The sequence below is a fragment of the Musca autumnalis genome, unplaced genomic scaffold (genome assembly GCF_047663935.1).
Source record: "Musca autumnalis isolate F117 unplaced genomic scaffold, ASM4766393v1 scaffold_3, whole genome shotgun sequence".
Taxonomy (NCBI): domain Eukaryota; kingdom Metazoa; phylum Arthropoda; class Insecta; order Diptera; family Muscidae; genus Musca; species Musca autumnalis.
Window position 1 is genome coordinate 78,833,008 of NW_027411866.1, and position 15,054 is coordinate 78,848,061.

Genomic DNA, 15,054 nt, shown 5'->3' on the forward strand with positions numbered 1-15,054 from the left:
AATAATCGATTTTTCGATTATTCGGTTTTCGTGAAAAACTTAAAACTCGACTTTCGATTAATCGTTAACTGCCAAAAACCGATTATAATCGACCATTTTCGTTGATGCGATCCGTGATGGTTATATGTATAAAAAAGTATCGTCGATTATGCGGTTTTAGCACACCCAATAGTCAACTACGACTAATAGTCGACCACGATTAATAGCCGACTACGAATAATAATAGACTACGACTAATGGTTGACTACGAATAATAGTTGACTCTGTCTTTCGAAAGTCGACTAAAAATAATCGATTATCCGGTTTTCGCACAGTCAATAGTCGACTACGACTTTTGGAAATTTTACGGTTAATAATCGATTAACCGAAATCGATTTTACGTATCCCTACTTGCGATTTAGCAATTAAGATGTCTGGTCCATTTCCTCCTGACATTGATTTTGATGTCGCCGAGGAAGAAGTGACGTCAACCCCTCAACTCAATGATGGAAAATCAAATAGCAAAAATGTCAACAACTCTAACGACCGCAAAAGGCAAAGAATGGAAAGCGCATTATCTCCAGTGAATGTTAACATTTCCGAACTTAAAAAAAAGCTGGTGAGTTACAACACCAACAACCAAAATAAATTTGGCATTTTGGAAGTCCTTACGGACGTTAATCTCAACGGCGAAAAACCGGCCACAAAGCCTCGTTCATCCAACGAAAAGGCAACAACATCTACAACAGCAACAAAAGGAAAATCATGGTGCCCACCAATTTTTGTATACAACAAGAATATAATTCATTAGCAGAGTCCCTGAGAGCTACTCTTCCGGAAGGCTCATTCAGAATAAAAAAACGTCAACAAAAGCAAGAGTAAGTTATACTTTGCTGACCCTGCCATACATGCCTCAATGATGGCAATACTTAAAGAGAAGAAAATCCATTCGTACTCATTCACACCCAAAGATCAAAAACAAGTGTCATTGATTATCCGTGGGCTATAATCATATGGCGATGCTGATAAAATTAAACTTGAACTTGACAAACTCGTCCCGGAAACAGTGGCCAATGTTACCAAATTCTCGACACCGAAATATATCAAAGATAAAAAAGACACAGGTCTTTTTGCAGTTTCTCTTCTCCCTGGGAAAAAACTCAGTGATGTGAGTCACATTGACGAGCTACAAAGTCAGACGATATACTGGGAAAACCCCAGGAGAAAACAGAGTGACCATGATACAAGGTAATCTCATTTGAAAAAACCGTCCTTGAGCTGCCAAATAAAACCATGTATTCGAAACAATATGAAAGTTGTTGTTATTGTATGTCAATGACAACAATAACAAAATATTGTTTGTTTACATTATATTGAAATTTTGTGCATATTAAAGATTTTCTTAATTTTGGGAAAAATTCTAGTCAAAAGCGTAAGCAATGTGAAAAAATAAGAAATGGACATCGGGGTCCATTTGGGTATGTTGAAATTCTGTGGAAATACGCTGAAATAACTACAAAAGTAATGAATAACCTGATAATAAAAATAACATTTTATTTCCAGCAGTGTGTACCATCCTGAAGTCGTTAACAATATCTGCCAATTAATGCTCCGTAACAATCATGGTGTCAGCGAGCAAGCCTGTAAGTTTTTTTGTTGGAACGAAGATAAATTGGTATATAATAATGTATTGAATGTATCTGATTATTATAGATAACTAAACCTCTGCTGAATATTGGTCGTGCTGTTGTTTGTATTCCCCATGGATGCAGGTTTGTGTCTTTCTTTCCGTAACATCCCCGGCATTCAAATCATGAATGTTGACGGGTGAACTTGTTGGTTGGATTTTGAACAGCAGAAAGACGCCAGCTGACAATGCAAATACAAAAAGTAGTTTTAGACAGGAGGAATCAGAACCTGATAACTGGATAGTTGGAAACCTCTTTCTACCCTGAAGAAGTATACTGAAGAAGTGGAAAAATATTAAAAAGATGACATTACTGATTTTATTCTTGTAGAATGCTATTATTAAAAAGTAACAAAGAATGTATTTCTTTGTTTTTTATTAGAAGCTTTTCTGGCACTATAAAAAACAATAAAAGGTGCAGTAAAGATAAATGTCCTATGAGCGGATCCCTTAGTTTAAATAAATAACATTTTATACGTGTTTGCCCTTCACATGTGGTTTATTCCAGGGTCCAGGTTCTTTGAGATTTTCTTGTTCACGTTTGGCGTCTATTATTGATTGCACAACAGATTTCCCATCATCTTTAGCTGTATTTGCGGCCGCTTCGGTTGCTGGTTTTGGCTGCATTTTCATCCTTGAAAACTTGTACACGTACATTACTGCGATCATGGGATTTTGTGGTCTCGGTCTACAAATGTAGAAATGTTATAAATAATCCATAGCACGACCTTTATAAAAAAATACTTACTCTAATGGGTCTATCTTGTATTGCCACTAAACTTGAGTTGCGTTGTCAGTTGTCTGCGCGACTGAGACGAAATGTTGTACCATTAATGTCAACTCAACTGGGTTGTCGATAAACATGTTATCGATCAGTGTTTTTTCAAACTTGTGACCTCTATTCGCCAAAAAAAAAAAAATATTTTAAAAATAATTGCGCTTTGGATAACTCTTTTGTGTATTCTGGACAATATTTTAATATTTTGGAATATAAACTGCCCATCGTCAAGTTTTATTTGCTGTCCCAAAAAATTATAAATTCGGTGGAATTATTTTTTGATGATGAAAATGTACAGGACATTGCATCTATTAGAAGGGACAAGTCGAATCCATTGGAATTGCCATCTGCACTGTAAGCTGATGATCATGTGGAAAGATCTGTATAGTCAGTAAACTATTTCAGGTTTAAGGCGTATTTTGGATTGCCAAAGGATGCCGTAGTTTACGTTGTGGAAACGTTAGAGGATGATTTCAAAGTAAGTTACAGATCAACAGCAATACCCCCACTTTTAAAAGTGTGCGCAGCGTTGCGATTCTTTGAGGACGGAAGTTTCCAAAAGTCCCATGGCAATGATTTCAACAATTGCATGGCTCAATCTACATTGTCGAGAGTATTGAAGGAAGTTGTCCCCTTCATAAAGGACAAATTGTGTGTTTCGAAGTTGAGAGAGCAGGAAAAAAGGCAAAATAAAAACGGTTTTTATTCAAAAATGAAATTCCCTGGTGTAAGAGGATGTTCGTCATTTGTACTTAAACTGAACTTACTGTATTTGTCACCAAATTCATTTGCAAAAGATTTGCTGCTGTCCGCTCCAAAGGCGATAAATTCACTTATTGTGATGGACCACCACCAGTTTCGTTGAAGTTTATTTTATTTTGAGGCATTTTCTTTTTCAACTTTGCTTTAAAGTGAATCCAGACTCTGCCACTCTTCAGGTGTTCGTGTTGGAGGTTCATGGCTGTTTAAACTGTCCGAAATGGACCTCCACGTTTCATCCGCTGTGGCTTTGGTTTCACCAAAACTCCCGAACTCCTCGGGCTAAGTTTGGATTTTCACTCAGTTTATCAATTAATATTTCGAACTGTTGATTTGTCCTTATTTTCACCGTATTGATACAAAAAATTAATTAATGATGCAAAGAATCAATAATTGTTAACAAAATGTTTATTTTTTCCTTCTATTTTACTTCTTGTTTCTTCGAAAATGTTCACTGCAACTGAAAATTTGTGGTTGCTGAAAACAGCCGCTTCGTCAACTGAGATTCGCAACTTCAGTTGAGAGTTGCCATACGTGGATCAATTTTGACAACTGGCAACGCCACTCAACGATAATTGTTATCGATGATCGACCCCTAATAGTTCCTGGTGCATGACTCTTAACAGCCGCTCCAGTGCGTATACTACCAACTATTTGCCTACGACGATGACCTATCAGGGATGACAGCGCCTGACGACGTTTCTGTATTTGACGATTTGTCTCCTCTTGAACATTATCGTAATCCTTGTACATTAAACGTTGGGCGACATTAAAATCAAAATGTTGGTGAGCCTCCTGAAGTTCCTCCAGTGGCTGAGCACGACAAGCAATACCACGACGAAATATTTCATCCGCCTTACGGGTATTATTAACCAAATCATAACAATATGCCCATGCGATATAAAAGTCCGATACCATTGTACCAATACCAGCATTAAATAATTGTTGATAACATTCAGCTGGATCTTTGTGATTATCAATCTGAAAATGTTTTACAAAAACATTATTACATACACATATATATTAAGTCTTGCTCAATGTTAAAATGTACTTACATATTTAATGCACAGTTTTATCATACGACGATCTTGATAGTTTTTTCATCACTTTCAAAACGAGACATATAATCCATTCAATATAATTGTACCATGCACTAAGCGGATCATCACCTTCGTAATTGTGTATCTCCCTTTCTAGTTCTTTTCTTTGGGCCATCAGTTCTTGGACTGATTCCACTTTAAGGGAAGCCTGAAAATCTTTTTCCTCATCGAAGTCCATTTTAATTCCTATTCACAAAGTCTGGGAATGAGTTTAACACCTTAGAACGGGACAAATTGTTGTAGTGCTTCAATATGGGCTATGTGAAATTTGCAGTTTGAGCTTGGAATATTGGATAGTTGTTTCACTGAAAGGAGTAACAAGTTAAAAATAGTTAAGTCATGGAAAGTAAATCAGGTTCCTTCTACAGTGACAATATATGAAAAGAACAAGGAATTTCTTTCCTTTACCTACGACACTCCCCGGCCTTCGGTCGGAGTTTTAAGACTTTCCCCTACGGAAAGCGCCTCCTCTTCGCTTCTTCATTTTGAACTGGTTTTATTTTGGATTTTTGAACGTTTGTGTGGAACAGGTCTCACCAGCATCAAAGAAACAAGAAACACGCAAATCTCCGAATATGGGCTGTGGAAATGACATGTCTTCGAAAATTTAAAATATCAATTTGTATGAAAATTTAAAAAGTTTTAAATTAAATTTAGTTTTGAATTTGACATGTGAATAAAACTGACATAGGTATGTATGTTTTAACATATACATACAAAGTTTGTCAAAATCGTTTTGACTATGAAGGGACGTCAAAGCTAATACAACCCTGTGAGCAGTGAGCGTAAGACTACCTTGTATCATTGTATCATGCATAACACTTAACTGAAATTTAACATAAACATTTAATAACATGCCAACTTTACATCCAAATGAGCTTTAACTCATTGGAATAAAGGCTGCCATTTCTTTTCTAATTTACAACCGTTCCTCCTTTTCTAATGTTAAGACAAAATGTCCAACAGAAGAAACTTTACTTTTTGTACGAAAGCCAATAGAATCAGAACCTTTTGTTAATAAACCGCAACATCAATTTGTTTGAAATCCGAAGACATTGCTGCCTTTTTATTTTTCATAAAAATAACCGAAGACAATTTCCGCAATTGTTCATGGTCCTTCGAGCCAAATATGAACCAGCGACCTATGAAGCTAGCGAAATTTCCTTTGTAAAGTATCCCCACGGGAGTTGCCAATCTTCTACTGGGCGCGTCTTCCCGGGTGGCGGATGGGAAGGGGGTTTCTGAGATATGCGGGGTCGGCAGCGCCCAAGGGAAACTGAAGGTGTTTACTGTCTCCACATATCTCAGAAACCCTGGGGGTTTGTTTCTCTTTCAAACCCCCCGTGGACCAAAATTGGATCGGGGTAGTTCCCTTAAATAAATCAACTAAGATGGGTAAAAAACGTAAAAGGAGTAAAGTTACGGTGCAGGGAGTTAATAACCCAGTACCGGCGGTAAGCGTTGGTGAGATCACAAGCCACGTACCGTCGAGATCAAGCGATTGTGATCCGGCTGTCTCAGGTGTGGATGCCTTGGCACCTACAGCCGTAACTGCTACAAGTGCAGTATATACAACCCGAATTATTGTTGACGGACCGGTTTTTCAAAAGGATAATGCTTTAGCCAAAACTGGTGTTAATCAGTCCACGGCTGACAGGACCGAAGTTTTGGGCGGGGACGACCTACATCTCAAAGTGATTGGGGACAGTCTGGAGAGACAGAGTAGGGAACTCCTTGACCAACTGGAGAGACTTGTTCCGACCGTACCACCAGAGGACATGCTCAACAATCTCACCCTCACTGACGACGAACTGGACATTACGGTGATCCCAGCTGAGTCAACAAGAAGGTCTGATGACGACATGTCCACTGACGGTGATGTGGTCGAAGAGGTTGTGAACCTTGGTTCGCAACCACAGACAAGTCGCAACCAGTCTGGTCCTGTATCGGCACCAGCCGATACTAAGCTTCGAAGGCAGATTGCCACGGAGTCAATGGATGTTGATGGAGAACCTAGAGATGATCCATCAACAGCCACTGACTCTAAGTCGATGACCATCGAGGGGGAATCAACGGAAGCTCCAACAATTGCCACTGACTCTGAGTCTCCGGCCTGCGTTGGGGAATCCAAGGAAACCTCATCGACGGACACCGACGCAATTTCCGCCAAAGAGGCTTCAGATACGAGGCACTACAAGCGTGCAGCTTCGTATCTGCGCAAGTTCGTGGGAAGGGACGCGAGCTCGCATACTAGGAGAGAGATCATGTTCATCAAGAGCAAGCTGAAGTACATGCGGAAATTCGAAAGAATTTATCCAAATGCACCCAGATGCGAGCTCCTGGTGGACAAAATCTTTCTCCCGAACCCTGCTTCAGCTTCAGCCAAAGACTCAGTAGAGACTGCGGCGACAAGCAAAAAGGTGGAGGTGAAGCCTGCTGCTTCTGACAGCAAGGTGGAACCTAAAGCTGTTCCGAAGCCGAACCCGAGCCAGAAGGGACTGGAAAAGGATAAGGGGCATAATCCGACTCCAAATGATTCTCGTAAGAGTAGTCAACTGGAGAAGGTGACTGTCCCAAATCCGGCTCCTACCCCAACTAATGAGGGTAAAGCGGACGAACAGAAGGTGCCTAAGACCTGCGCAAGCCACTCGGGAGTAACGACGGGTGGATCGACTGGGACACCATCGACTTCGGAGAAGACGAACAAGTCCTCGCAGTCAAAGACTGTGAAGCGAGTTCGCTCTTCAGAAGGCCCTCAGCCTTCGCCAAAGAAGACGATGATCTCTCAGACGGTCAACACGGCGAACTCCTATGCTGGTGTCCTTGCTCACAATGCCAAGGGAAGCAGCACCAGTACTGAGAAGGCGTCCACCTCCTCAGGAAAAGCTGTTACCAAGGCACGTGAGCGAGGACGTAGGAAACCCTACGCCAAAACGGCCACGGTGGCAAACGATGATGAGCTCCTAGTAGCAATCATCGACCGAGCTGACCCCTTCGGGAAAATCAGCGAAAGTCACTGGTTGCTCTTCGAGACTCGGCTTCGTTTAGCCATTGTGTCCACTGAGGCGAACCAGGGTGACCGTCAGTTTGGTGGCGCCTTCCTTCACAAGGGAGTTAAAGTCATTAAATGTCTCAACAGGAGCTCGCAAGAGTACCTTAAGAAGACAGTTAATGGCTTTGATGAACTTTGGGAGGGGGCAAAAATTGCTGCGGTGTCTATAACGGAGATTCCGTCCAGGAAGGTATTCCCAGCATGGGTTCCCCCACCTACCGTGGATAAGGAACTTCTGCTGAGGATGCTGGAGCTCCAGAACCCCGGTCTCCTTACTAAGGACTGGACTGTAATGAGTCTCACCCCTTGTAAGGAGAATGGAGGGATGGACATTAAGATGGCGGTAGACTCCTCAGGAGAGGAGTACCTTAAGATTCGTGAGGGAAAACTGAACTTCGGTTCAGGATGGGTTCGGTTCCGACTGAGTCCACCTCGCGGAAGTCAGTAGGAGTAGGCAGGCGGCAGGTGCTACGCATTTTGCAGATTAATCTGCATCATTGTAAAGCAGCTGCCGCCGAACTACTCCTGTCCCTCACGAACTCAGAGGTAGACATTGTTCTAGTCCAGGAACCTTATATATATAAAAATAAGGTCTCTGGACTGAACAATGCCAACTTCGAGGTCTTTGCATCGTCCGAAGGGGACAAGGTGAGGACCTGTGTGGTAGGTAGGAAGAACCTCAATCTAATCTTTCTATCTAATTACAGTAATGGAGACATGTGCACGGTGCGACTGGAGAACGGCAGGGAGAAGGCCACTCTCCTGTCCTCAATCTACATGCCGTATGAGGACCCTGATCCACCAAATCAGGGGGTACACAGGCTGCTGAAGGAGAACCTGGGCGTTTGTAACGTTATCCTTGGATGTGACGCCAACGCCCACCATTTTCACTGGGGCAGCAAAGACACAAACACTAGAGGTGAGTCGATTTTCAATTTTATATTATCTTACAATCTAAGAATATGTAATATAGGAAACGATCCCACCTTTAAAATTAGAGGCAGGGAGGAGGTCATTGATCTAACCCTGTCTAATTTAGATGATTCTGTCGTCAGGAACTGGAGGGTATCCAACAAATGCTCCTTTTCGGATCATATGAGGATATACTTTGAAATCTCTTTCGACGGAGTCCGCCAAAATCCTTATAGGAACCCGAGAAGGACGGACTGGGGAAGGTTCACTGATCTGACGAACCATCAACTGACACTTCCCGGAAGGATAGAAACAGTTGCTGAGCTTAACAGTAAGGTGTCCAACCTAACAGAAATCCTTCTTCGCTGCCATAAGGATGCCTGTCCATTAACTTATCCTGGGAAGAAATCCCAACCGGTGTGGTGGAACAAGGATCTTGGCGAACTACGGAAAAACACCAAAAAGTTGTACAACAAGGCGCACTCGACGAAACTTGACAGTGACTGGGAATCGTATAAAGCGAGTTTCACCAAATACAAGAGTGAAATCAAGCGCGCCAAAAAGAAGTCATGGGTTTGTTTCTGTGAGTCTGTAGAAGGGGTAAACGACGCTGCCAGATTCCGTAAGATACTCTCGAAGGACCCCAAATCCATCGGTAGTGTCAGAAAACCGGACGGCACGTGGACAGACTCAGGTCTTGAGACTCTAAACCTTCTAGCTGAGACCCACTTCCCTGACTGCACGGATGCCAGTAACCTTCACATTGAATGTGACAACTTCCAAGTCCAAGAGTCAGTGGACGAGAGCCTCATCGATAAGGTTGTAAGCAGAAACAAAATAAAGTGGGCAGTAAGTACATTCAAACCCTATAAGTCACCTGGTCCAGATGGAGTAATTCCTGCGATGCTTCAATTTGCTGCACCGCAGATATACCAAATTCTGGAGGAGATCTTTAGGGCCTGTTTGTTTCTTTCCTGCGTACCAGATCTGTGGAAAGAGGTAAAGGTAACTTACATCCCCAAAGCGGGGAAAGTCAGTCACTCTGCACCGAAAGACTACAGACCTATTAGTCTATCCTCCTTTCTCCTCAAGACACTCGAACGACTGATCGATCTGGAGATTAGGAGCTTTGTAGACACTGCCTCGCTGAGCGACTCGCAGCATGCCTACATGAAAGGTAAATCTGTCGAAACTGCTCTTCATGAGGTCGTGGGTTTCATTGAGAGAAATATGGAGAACTCAAACTTTACCTTGGCGGCTTTCCTGGATATAGAAGGAGCCTTTAACAACGTAAAACTTGAATCCATTCATCTCTCGCTTAGATCGGTCAACACCCCGGAAACCCTGATCTGCTGGATAAAGAGAATGCTGGAGAGCAGGATCATAAATTCCAGTATCGGGGAGTTGACAACAAGGAAGACAGTAACACGAGGTACTCCCCAGGGAGGTGTACTCTCACCGCTGCTGTGGCTACTTGTGATAAACAATATTTTGGCGGAATTCGACAATCAGGGCATCAAGGTTGTCGCATACGCGGATGATGTAGTTTTACTAATAACTGGCAAATTCTTGTCCACTATTTCGGAGCTTATGCAAGGAGCCTTATCAAAGCTGTCTCGTTGGGCCACCACAAATGGCCTTGGTGTAAATCCAACGAAAACAGAACTGGTATTGTTCACCAGAAAGCGTAAGCTTGGCGACTTCATACCACCAACATTGGATGGAGTGCAGTTGCATCTATCTCCTGAGGCCAAATACCTAGGTACAATCCTGGATTCTCAACTGAGATGGAAAAGGAACGTCGAGGAACGGACGAAGAGAGGTATGATCGCACTCTATTCATGTAAGAATTCGATTGGGAAAAGTTGGGGTCTAAATCCAGCTATTATACACTGGTTGTATAATACTGTGGTGAGACCCATCCTATCCTACGGATGTCTTGTCTGGTGGCATGCGCTTCGACACAAGTCGAACTCGGGCAGCATAGACAAGGTGCAAAGGGCAGCCTCGATCCTGATAACTGGAGCTTTTAGAAGTACACCACAAGCAGCTCTGAACGCGATGCTAAACCTCTTGCCCACGAGAATTAGCATCAAAGGTCAAGCAGCACGTAGTGCTCTAAGGCTACATGAATTGAATCGTTGGCGTGACAGCACCTATGGTCATGCATGCATTCTTCGAGAGCTAGGGCCAAACCTTGGCTTAAATCAGCAGGGGAAGTTCAGCGACTACTTATCACCAATCCATAGATTTGATGATTTTGAGGTCGTTATCCCTAGTAGAGATGACTGGATCCGTGGTAACCCTCCTCTGGACGGTCTGGCTTTCTATACAGACGGTTCCAAGATGGAAGAAGGTACCGGAGCTGGCGTCTACTGCGAAAAGCTTTGCCTCGAGTACTCCTATAGGTTGAACAGCGACTGTAGCGTTTTCCAAGCAGAAATCTTCGCGATCAAAATGGCCGCAGAGTTGATAAAAAGTCTGGATGCTGAAATCTTTGAACCGGTGACTATCTTCGTTGATAGTCAGCCGGCTCTTAAAGCCATCAAATCCCCCAATATCAAGTCTGAGGCCGTTCTTGAGTGTAGAACTGCTTTGGCGAACCTAACTAACGCGGTCCGACTCTGCTGGGTACCGGGTCACTGTGACATTGTGGGAAACGAGAAGGCAGATGAATTGGCAAGACACGGATCTCAATCAACAAGTCAAGCTATCACTGTTTCTATTAAACCACCCATATGTCACGTTTTTCGGAAGGTGGAGACGTTCTTTGAAGAACAGGCCAAGGAACTATGGCATAATGAACCAAGGTGCAACGTGTCAAGGGCCATTTGGCCGAATCTTTCAACAAAGAGAACAACTTCGCTTTTAAGTCTGAGTAAATCAGAAATCAGGGTATTGACGGGAGTCATTACCGGCCATTGCTACATCCGAGCTTTTATCGGCAAATGGCAGGATGATGGAGTGGACTATTGCAGGCTCTGTGAAGATGAGGAGGAAACGGAGACGATCGAGCATATTCTATGTCGTTGCCCGATGTTAACTCGAAAGCGGTATAGACTAACAGGAGTACGCTTTCCTCCAAGCCTAACCTTCTACTCAAACATGGAACCAACAATCATAAACAACATCATTAAAAATCTGAAGTGGCTGGGACGGCGCGACCCATAAGCGTAACTACTTCTCTGACAGTTTTTTCCACCATCGCCAAAAAACCACCCTCTCTGTCTTTATTGCATCTTCATTATTTCTTATAATTAATTCTTTTATTATTATTCTCCAAACCACACCCCCATTTTTTCTTTATTCTTCTCTCTTTTCTCTTCTCTTTTCAGGTAATTCTGAACCTCCTTTTTCTTTATGGATGATCACAATGGACCGAAAGGTCTCCGAGTGGCGTAGTCAATATACATATATATTGACTACACATCCCCAAACCTAACCTAACCTATCACTTGATACGAATGGCGCAAAAGTCGCATTATCCATGGGAATATCAAGCCCTTGAAGCAGACCAGCCTATCTCTACCAAAAGCAAACTGCTGACGCTAAATCCGTTTCTTGACGACAACAAATTACTTCGTGTTAACGGTCGTCTAATCAACGCTGAGATGAATAATAATGAAAAATATCCCATCATTTTGCCTGAAAAGTCTCGATTCTGTAAACTACTTATTGAGTTTACTCATCAATTTCTACTACACGCTGAACATCAAGCCATGCTGCGAGCAATTCGACAAGAGTTCTTTGTTATCCGTTTAAAAAGTGCTGTTCGTTTTTGTATGCGCAATTGTCGAACATGCACTATTTACAAACATCGCATACAAAATCAAATTATGGCTGCTTTACCACCTGAAAGATGCACATTCTCACTACCATTCACCAATACCGGACTTGATTTTGCGAGTCCTTTTGATATTAAAACCTCTCGACTCAGAAATGCAAAATTGGAAAAGGGCTATGCCGCCATTTTCGTTTGCCTCTCCACTCGAGCTGTCCACTTAGAAGTTTGTTCTGAATTAACCTCCGATTCTTTTCTTGCCACCTTCAGCCGTTTTATTGGAAGAAGAGGCTTACCCATGGTTCAATTATTAGAAGGTTGGGCAGGTTCATGAAATTATAAAAAAACAACTCTGATGCCGCTTTGCTTATAACTTCAAATGACTAATAACAAATGCAACAGGTTTTGTTTATTTGAAATATTGTCAAATATTTAAATTGAAACATTTTATATATGTATGCCCACGTTTTGGTATAGACCCATATAACGCGAATTGTCGCTTTCAGGAATTTTAAATGTATTAGCCCAATTTGCCCATGTAATTTAAGATTTTGTATCTGCAGAGGTTAAAACACATTTCCACAAAAACATTTTTATAAAGTCCACGTTATGGTATAGCCCCCATATAAGGGAACCTGCAGATGTTAGTTCAGAAAACTTAACGGTGGAGGATATAAAACGTTCGCCCGGCCCAGTGGACACTAAGCTCACCGTGGTGCCATCTTCCAAGCTACTTTTACCATCTGTTAAGGTTAGGGAGCTAACATGTTTACTCATAAGAACGTTAAGAACTTGAGTTGGGCATTGGGCTAGTAACCCATCGCTCCAAAAGATCGTATTATGAAAAACAAAGAAACAGAAAACAACCCCCATCTTAAGTTGACGATCTCGCAAAAGTTTTATGGATTACAAACAGCGAATCTGCACCTGGAATGTTCGGAATCTTCACAGAGGATGCAGTTTATGCTTTGGAATATGTACTTGAAAAATACAAGACCGATATTATTGCCATACAGGAAATACGATGCATTGGGAAAGGCGCCACAACAACACCTAATAGCCCCGGCTCATACGGTCCGAACAGACCAAAGATATATTTTACGAGCGCTTAGAAGAAACGCATGATTGTTGTCCTGCCCATGACATTACATTCATTTTATGCGATTTTAATGCCGAAATTGGAAAGGAGAATGACTTTGGTCCAACAGTCCGAAAATTCAGTCTTCCCAGTGAAACTTCTGCCAAAGGAATCAGGTTGATAGACTTCGCACCGACAAAAGCATGGCAGTTAGCAATATTAGATTTATTGTTACGAACAGACACAACACGGAAGTTGGACATCGGTAAGCTGCAATCACAACACATATCCACAGCATATTCCACTCATCTGAACCCATTGTTTAATCAAGAACACGTCGACAATGTTGAAGTCATTTCTGATTTCAAAATTGTACATCTTCTATATTTGTTTTTGTATGTGTCAAATTTGATTTTGAATAAATTTATTTTGCGTTTGTCAACTTTGTCAAAACTGTTTTGACACAATAGGAGGACCTCAGGAAAAAATTGTAATCAGATGTTTGCTGTGCCCTACCTTTTAATGATTGTACCATGAGGCTTACCAAACAAAGTATTTTCTGATAATGGATCCAACTTTGTTGGAGCCAGTCGATCCCTAAACCAACAATACAAAATATTTATTCGAACCGCAGAACAGCACATAGTTTCCAAATACAATTTGCATAACTTCACATGGCATTTTATTCCACCTCATGCTCCCCACATGGGGGGGATTTGGGAAGCAGCCATCGTAGAATAAGAAAAGGTAGCAGCAATACACAGCTGACTAAACTGGGTTGTAACGTTAGTGTCAAATTTCATATGACATTTTATACATTTTAACTATTTCGATGTACATGAGGGACATATATTTTTTGAGAAAAAAATATATCATTCGGAAAAAACCATTTCCCAGAAAGACTTCTTCATATCAATGATATGTAACCTCCTCCAAGTTCGAACGATAAGCCGCGCAGTAAATCCCCGCTTGTAGAGGCGATACAACGTTTGTTAATATGTGAGGTATTTTGTTAAAATTTAAAAAAATAAAGCCCTAATAAACATGACAAAAAACAAACATAAAACAAAACATTGAAACAGCTTCTCCTTTTTCTATGAATTTCCACCGACCCCAAACTTTTCTGCAAGAATTCTACTTTCTGCGAGAATTTATGCATTTAGTGGAATGATGTGGAAACATAAAAATTGAAAATGTAACGAATTTTCATTCATGTTTTCCAAAATATTCAACCAAATGTGAAAAATTATTAGTTTTTTAAATTCCAATAATTTATAGACATTTCCTTGTTTTGTTTACAAATACAACTGGCAGTAACGTTACAAACAAAAACAAATTCCTTTGTGGTTGTTGTTCGAGTTGTATTTGTTGTAGTATTAACTTTACCTTATATTTGTTCTACCATGGGAAGCAGCCGTAAAAAGCATGAAGACCCATCTGAAAAAGATTGCCGGAAAGCTAAAGTATACATATGAAGAGTTTTCGACTCTACTAGTTAGAATCGAAAGCATTCTAAATTCGAGACCGCTCTCACCGTTGAGCGAAGAACCTAATGAGCTAACACCACTTACTCCTGGTCATTTATTGAGAGGAACTCCCTTAATTGCAGCAACTGAAAACTTCTCGGATAACTTGGCATTAATGAATCGCTGGCAAAAACTAAAAACCCTTCAATTACACTTTGCCAAACGCTGGAAAAATGAGTATATAACAGGACTACAGCGGAGATATAAATGGAAAACCACCCAAAGAGATTTAAAGCCTAATGATTTCGTTGTAATAAAAGAGGACAACCTTCCTCCAACTGAATGGCGACTAGGGAGAGTATCTAATGTGTTTATGGGTAAAGATTCCAAGGTTCGCGTAGCCGAAATTCGCACGCAACACGGAATCATTGTTCGCCCGCTAGTCAAACTATGCATTCTCCC

The 15,054-nt window shown here is 41.4% G+C and overlaps 2 protein-coding genes and 1 long non-coding RNA gene across 4 annotated transcripts; 2 read left to right on the plus strand and 1 right to left on the minus strand.

Moving 5' to 3' along the window:
* The first annotated feature begins 25 nt into the window (after positions 1 to 25).
* LOC141396498 (uncharacterized) lies at positions 26 to 2,107 on the plus strand. 2 transcript variants are annotated; one of them, XR_012411175.1, is made up of 3 exons: positions 41 to 1,227; positions 1,543 to 1,622; positions 1,693 to 2,107. It is a non-coding gene; the product is annotated as an uncharacterized lncRNA (long non-coding RNA). The 2 variants fall into 2 exon arrangements; XR_012411174.1 differs by having other exon boundaries at positions 26 to 1,622.
* Positions 2,108 to 2,213: 106 nt separating this feature from the next.
* LOC141396496 (mitotic checkpoint serine/threonine-protein kinase BUB1 beta-like) lies at positions 2,214 to 4,940 on the minus strand. The gene is made up of 5 exons (XM_073971993.1): positions 4,712 to 4,940; positions 4,259 to 4,608; positions 3,212 to 4,184; positions 2,415 to 2,564; positions 2,214 to 2,354 (listed from the first exon to the last, which is right to left on the minus strand). The coding sequence occupies exons 2-3, from the start codon at positions 4,280 to 4,282 to the stop codon at positions 3,699 to 3,701; spliced, it is 510 nt and encodes a 169-aa protein (XP_073828094.1). The 5' UTR covers positions 4,283 to 4,608; positions 4,712 to 4,940; the 3' UTR covers positions 2,214 to 2,354; positions 2,415 to 2,564; positions 3,212 to 3,698.
* Positions 4,941 to 7,801: 2,861 nt separating this feature from the next.
* On the plus strand, positions 7,802 to 11,718 carry LOC141396482 (uncharacterized). The gene is made up of 3 exons (XM_073971965.1): positions 7,802 to 8,003; positions 8,063 to 8,274; positions 11,603 to 11,718. The coding sequence occupies exons 1-3, from the start codon at positions 7,963 to 7,965 to the stop codon at positions 11,707 to 11,709; spliced, it is 360 nt and encodes a 119-aa protein (XP_073828066.1). The 5' UTR covers positions 7,802 to 7,962; the 3' UTR covers positions 11,710 to 11,718.
* The last annotated feature ends 3,336 nt before the right edge of the window (positions 11,719 to 15,054 follow it).